This window comes from Colobus angolensis, unplaced genomic scaffold, assembly GCF_000951035.1.
Source record: "Colobus angolensis palliatus isolate OR3802 unplaced genomic scaffold, Cang.pa_1.0 Scaffold186, whole genome shotgun sequence".
NCBI classification, from domain to species: domain Eukaryota; kingdom Metazoa; phylum Chordata; class Mammalia; order Primates; family Cercopithecidae; genus Colobus; species Colobus angolensis.
The window spans coordinates 2,163,369-2,170,141 of NW_012114999.1; the positions used below are offsets into that span (position 1 = coordinate 2,163,369).

At 41.9% G+C, this 6,773-nt stretch overlaps 1 protein-coding gene across 1 annotated transcript in view; it reads left to right on the plus strand.

The window, feature by feature from the left end:
• Positions 1-6,773, plus strand: part of CCDC18 (coiled-coil domain containing 18) — a 114,166-nt gene that overhangs the window by 77,835 nt on the left and 29,558 nt on the right. Inside the window, exons 24-25 of the mRNA XM_011939996.1 lie at positions 3,003-3,146; positions 5,207-5,410. Of these exons, the coding sequence (XP_011795386.1) occupies positions 3,003-3,146; positions 5,207-5,410 (348 nt within the window). The remainder of the gene's footprint in view (positions 1-3,002; positions 3,147-5,206; positions 5,411-6,773) is intronic.

Sequence of the window (6,773 nt, forward strand, 5' to 3'; positions counted from 1 at the left end):
CTGTTTGCCTGGGTATCAGCAGCAGAGGCTGCAGAAGATAGAATATTGCTGAACAGTGAGTGGACCTGTCTGATTCTTGCTTTGAAAGCTTCATCTCAGGAGTGTACCCCGCCGTGTGAGGTGTGGGGTGTCGGTCTGCCCCTAGTGGGGGATGTCTCCCAGTTAGGCTACTCAGGTGTCAGGGATCCACTTGAGCAGGCAGTCTGTCCGTTCTCAGATCTCAACCTCCGTGTTGGGAGATCTACTGCTCTCTTCAAAGCTGTCAGACAGGGTCGTTTGCAACTGCAGAGGTTTTTGCTGCTTTTTTGTTTGTTTGTTTAGCTGTGCCCTGTCCCCAGAGATGGAGTCTACAGAGACAGGCAGGCCTCCTTGAGCTGCTGTGGGCACTACCCAGTTCGAGCTTCCCAGCGGCTTTGTTTACCTACTTAAGCCTCAGCAATGGTGGGCGTCCCTCCCCCAGCCTCGCTGCTGCCTTTGCCATTAGATCGCAGACTGCTGTGCTAGCAATGAGGGAGGCTCCGCGGGCGTGGGACCCTCCTGGCCAGGTGTGGGATATAATCTCCTGGTGTGCCATTTGCTAAGACCCTTGGTAAAGCACAGTATTGTGGTGGGAGTTACCCGATTTTCCAGGTGTTGTGTGTCTCAGTTCCCCTGGCTAGGAAAAGGGTTTCCTTCCCCCTTGCGCTTCCCAGGTGAGGCGATGCCTCTCCCTGCTTCAGCTCTCGCTAGTCGGGCTGCAGCAGCTGACCAGCACCGATTGTTCAGCACTCCCTAGTGAGATGAACCCGGTACCTCAGTTGAAAATGCAGAAATCACTCATCTTCTGTGTCGCTGGCCCTGGGAGCTGGAGACTGGAGCTGTTCCTATTCAGCCATCTTGCTCTGCCCCTATATACTTTCAAATAGTCCATCTTCAAGCTCACTGATTCTCTTTGACCCATTCTGCTGTTGATGCTCTTTATTTCGTTTTTCACTTCATTTATTGTATTTTTCAGCTCCAAAATTTTTGTTTGATTTTTTAAAAATTATTTTATTCTCTGTTAAATTTTTCTCACAAATTTCTCAATTGATTCTCTGCGTCTTCTTAGAGTTTGTTGAACTTCCTTAAAATAGCTATTTTCAGTTCTTTGAGAGATCACTCATCTCCATCACTTCAGGGTTACTCTCTGGTGCGTGATTTTGTTTATTTGGTAAGGTTGTATTTCTTTGAATGTTCTTCATGCTTGTAGATATGCAATGACATCTGCATATTTAGGGAGTAGGTATTTATTTTAGTCTTTGCAGTCTGGCTTAGTTTGTGCTTGTCCTTTTTGGGAGGCCCTTCCAGGAATTTAAGCAAACTGGCTTTTGTGTTCCCTGAGGCTGTGATCACTGCAACTGTTGAACACTAGAGAATGATCTACATCCAGGCTTGCTGCAGGTCTTATGAGGGCTCCAAGGTTGACATGGCTTTCCAGCCCACATGGACCTGGGAAAGGTTCAAGTTGCATACTAAGGCTGTGGGAATGCTTGCCAGGGACCCAGGTCCAGAAGGCTGTCCTGGTGGCCCAGAAGGGCGTGTTTCCCAGCAAATCTTTTGACAGGTGGGATGAGTCTCTAGTTGCAATGAGAGGGGCTGGAGTGGAGACTGGCCCTCTTGGGATATGTTGTGGAATGGAGGCTGGAGAGCCCAGTCTCAGCTTAGAGGGGCACACGTAGCCCAGCAAGCTCCTTCAAAGGATATTTCCCCAATGACAGTGTGAGGAGCTAGAGTTGAGACTGGGCCCCCTCAGCATCTGCTGTGGGATGAAGGCTGGAGAACCTATATTGTTGGCCCAAACAGGGCCAGCAGGTCTCAGCTCAGATGGAATAGTTCCCTGTCTGCAGTAGGAGGTGCTGGAGCTGAAATTTAACCCCTTTAGCATCTGCTGTGGGACAGAGGCAGGAGAGCCTGTCTCATTATTTCAGAGGGACATGTGTCTCCCAGCAAGTCCCTGCACAGATGGGATAGTTCCCTGATTGCAGCAGGAGAGTTAGAGCTGAGACTGGGTCCCCTTGGGATCTGCTGTGGGACAGAGGTTGGCAAGCCTTTCAAGGAGGCTTAGACTCCTAGGCTGCAGGATAAGGACAGGTCTCCCTGTGGGTCTGTGTGTGAGCAGCTCTGAGCTGGGACTGCAACTGAGGGGAGTTGGAGCGGAGTCACCAGACAACTTTCTGGTTCACTGCTGAGACTGATGTCAGCAGGGAGAGAGCCTTTCCACTAAGGCATTAGTATGCATGATTCCTTATGGACCCCTTTGCAGATAGTTGTGCTTGTAGGCTCAAGGCCAAATGGAGCCGTAGCCAAGTCCCCTGGGGATGTGGGCTATTTCCAGGCTTGAACCCAGAAGCAAGCTTGACATTAACAGCCAACTGGGTTTCTGTCTGTGCTCTCAAAATAACTCTCTCACGTCTTCGTCTCTACCAGGATTTCACAAACCCCTACCTGAATCCTGAGGCTCCTGCAAAGAGACTCGACTGTGGATAGGTGCAGGATTCTTTTTTTGTTTTATTTTAAATTAACAGTGTTTATTTACCTCTAGATATTGTTGAGAGACTGGGGTGAAGACACAATTTTCATTTTGTAATTTACAAACTTCTATAAGCTAAAACAAAAACAAAAAAGTCTTCTCTAATATAATGGTAGAATATCTATTAATTTTTAGTTTTTTAAATTTCAGTCGCTTTTAGGGTACAAGTAGTTTTTGGTTACATAGATACATTTTATAGTGGTGAAGTCTGAGAGGGTGCAGGATTCCTGTTGTTGTGGGGGAATGTGAGTTACCCTTTATTCTGCCTTTCTGGTAACGTCCAAGAACAAGAATTCTTGTGCTTATTTCCAAGATATAATTGCCTTAAGAAGAATATCTGTTTATATTTTGCTTTTAGATATAAGTGTTTAAACCTTGATTTACTTGGAACACAGCATTGATTAAATTATATTTCATTAGTTTTATTGATACTGCTTATCTGTTTAAAATTCAGATAGAAAGTTTGAATGACAAGTTACAAAATGCTAAAGAACAGCTTCGAGAAAAAGAGTTTATAATGCTACAAAATGAACAGGAGATAAGTCAACTGAAAAAAGAAATCGAAAGAACACAACAAAGGATGAAAGAAATGGAGAGTGTAAGCAAATTATTTCCACCTAAGAAACAAGTGATAGTCTCTGTTGAGTGAAATGAATCTTTATGTTTTAAACTGGTTGGTTTTAATATACAAAAACTGTGCCATAACTGTTTTTAGGCTAGTTATTTGTTCCAGAAACCTGTTAGTTTCTTTGACCTTTTAAAATATTTTTCTGATGGTCTAGGTATAGGCAAAGACAATGTCTCATTTATCTCTGTATACAGGCCTTTGCATGGTATCTTTCATATAGTAAATCTACAATATATGCTTATTTGGTTGACAAATATTTATTGAGAAGCTGTGTAACAGAATTGAGGAGTCAACTTTTTTTTTTTTTTTTTTTTGAGACAGAGTCTCTCTCTATCACCCAGGCTGGAGTGCAGTGGCACAATCTTGGCTCATTGCAACCTCTGCTTTCCGGGTTCAAGTGATTCTCCTGCCTCAGCTTCCCAAGTAGCTGGGATTACAGGCGCCTGCCACCACGCCTGGCTAATTTTTTTATTTTTAGTAGAGACAGGGTTTCACCATACTGGCCAGGTAGGTTTCAAACTCCTGACCTTGTGATCCGCCCACCTCGGCCTCCCAAAGTGCCGGGATTACAGGCGTGAGCCACCGTGCCCGGCCGAAGAGTCAGCTATTAATAAGATACAATGTTTTGTGTATTGGGAACTCCATCGAAAGAATGGATAAATAAATAATTGCACATTATTGAGACCAAGTGCACTGAGTTGCCAGATGAAGTTTGATGACTTCATATCATCACTATGCATGTGTGTTGACTGGTGAACTCATTCCTCCACTTGCCTTTTTAAAAAGCTGCACGCTATGCACATGTACCCTAGAACTTAAAGTATAATAAAAAAAAAAAAAAGTGAATTTAGGGTCAGGCACGGTGACTCACACCTGTAATGCCAGCACTTTGGGAGGCCAAATTGGCAGGATCATTTGAGCCCAGAAATTCAAGATCAGCCTGGGCATCGTAGCAGTGGGACCCCTGTCTCTACAAAAACCTTTAAAAACTAGCTAGGTGTGGTGATGCATGCCTGTGGTCCCAGCTACTTGGGAGGCTGAGCCAGGAGAATCCCTTAACCCCAGGAGGTCAAGGCTGCAGTGATTTGTGATCACACCGCTGCCCTCCAATCTGGGCAACAGAGCAGGAGCCTTTACCAAACGAAGAAGAAGAAAAGGAAGAAGAGGAGGAAGAGGAAGAAGAGGAAGAAGAAGGAGGAGGCGGGGAGGGGGAGAAATACTTTATTTGAAATTTAATTGAGTAATATAAAACCATTTCAGTGGGAGTAGCAGCCCCAGTGACAAGTTTTACTTTCACAGAGAATAAGACCTTAACCCAGCTGTGTGGATTAAATGATGGATTTTAGTTATCTATACCAATATATTCTCTTTGACATAGATAATCAAATGTTAACTTCTCTTTTCTCTTTATGTTTTCTGTTGTAAGTGTTACTTTCTTTTTTTTTTTTTTTTGAGACGGAGTCTTGCTCTGCCACCCAGGCTGGAGTGCAGTGGCCGGATCTCAGCTCACTACAAGCTCCGCCTCCCGGGTTTACACCATTCTCCTGCCTCAGCCTCCCGAGTAGCTGGGACTACAGGCGCCCGCCTCATCGCCCGGCTAGTTTTTTGTATTTATAAGTAGAGACAGGGTTTCACCGTATTAGCCAGGATGGTCTCGATCTCCTGACCTCGTGATCCGCCCGTCTCGGCCTCCCAAAGTGCTGGGATTACAGGCTTGAGCCACCGCGCCCGGCCAAGTGTTACTTTCAAAATGGTAAAAGATTATATGGCTTGTATATGTTACAGTCATGTAATATATATCAATAAGAGTCCCAATTATGGTATTTTTGTCATTTTCTTATAGATTTTTTTTTCTTGACTATCAGTTTCACAGTGGGTGATACTCATTGTATGTTAAATTTTAACATACTCATTGTATGTTAAAGGATTTAGTTGGAAGGGGGACATTTACTTATTAAGCAAAATCAGAATAAGAAATAGGTTATCTGTATATTTCATTCTGAAACCTACAAATACCTTATGTTTTTCAGGTTATGAAAGAGCAGGAACAGTACATTGCCACTCAGTACAAGGAGGCCATAGATTTGGGGCAAGAATTGAGGCTAACCCGGGAGCAGGTGCAGAACTCTCATACAGAATTGGCGGAGGCTCGTCGTCAACAAGTCCAAGCACAGAGAGAAATAGAAAGGCTCTCTAGTGAACTGGAGGATATAAAGCAACTCTCTAAAGAGAAAGTAATTCCTATTTTAAATAATCTTATGTTTCTGAAATCTTACAAATTTTAGCATTCACTTTTTTGAACTGTAGAATATAGTTCTTGCAAAAATGAACTGTATCGCACAACAGTGTGAATGTACTTAATCCCACTGAATTATACACTTAAAAATGGTTAAAATGGTCAATTTTGTGTATATTTTACCACAATTTTAGAAAATGATGAACTGTGTTATATATAGATAACTTTGTAATATAACTGGGAAGTCCTTCAGAACTGCGTTTTGGCCAAACTAGTTCTCAATAAATTGAGTTATAAAGCACTTCTAGACTTTTAAGTGAGTTCAGGCTCTTACTTGAAGAAAAAATAAAGCTAATCTTTTTTGAGTAAAAATTTTTACATTTGTTGTGACTCTTAAAAATGAAAACTATTGGCTGGGCAAGGTGGCTCAGGCCTGTAATCCCAGTACTTTGGGAGGCCAAGGCGGGCGGATCACAAGGTCAGAAGTTTAAGACCAGCCTGGCCAATATGGCAAAACACCGTCTCTACCAAAAATACAAAAAAAATTAGCCAGGCTTGGTGGTGGGCACGTGTAGTCCTAGCTACTTGGGAGGATGAGGCAGGGGGATCGCTTGAACCCAGGAGGCAGAAGTTGCAGTGAGCTGAGGTCGTGCCACTGCACCCCAGCCTAGGCAACAGAGTGAGAATCTATCTAAAAAAAAAAAATTAAAAAATGAAAACTATCCGAATTTGTAACTATGTAAATTTGTAACTTTTAGGAAACCTGTATTTCAAAACCCTTGGTTAGTAAAGTAACTTGGAGGTAAAGTGCTTTTAAAAAGCAAGAGTACTAATATAAATTTTATTTTCCCAGTATTTGGTAGGAAGTTAACTACTTGGCTTAAAAATATTTAGATTGGTATACTTGGGTTAATTATTTAGACTTTAAGAAAAACGTGTTTACTGATGTTGCAAAAAAAATTTCTGCTTTCCATTGTGGTTACGAACATAGGAATTGAATTAAAATATTTTTACCTTTAATTTTGGTTAAACCTACCTATGTTGTTATTCACATTTCTGGATGGTTAGACCAGTAAAGCATACATAGAGAATGTTTATTAGAGAGATATTATACATTTGGGGTTCTTGAAAAGGAAAGCTATCTACTTTTATCTCATTTCTGCCTTTATCAATAGTGTCAAAGTATAGTACAATTGGTTTTTATTTGATAAGCTAAGCTCACTTTAAAAAGTGAATTAAAGTGAGGAATTTTTTAATTGACAGTGTTTTAAATATTATATTTTAACCCAAAACTAAATATATATTGATATGTTTCTCCTTTGATGTAGGGCCAAACCTTGGTTCTTTTTGTATGAGTTATT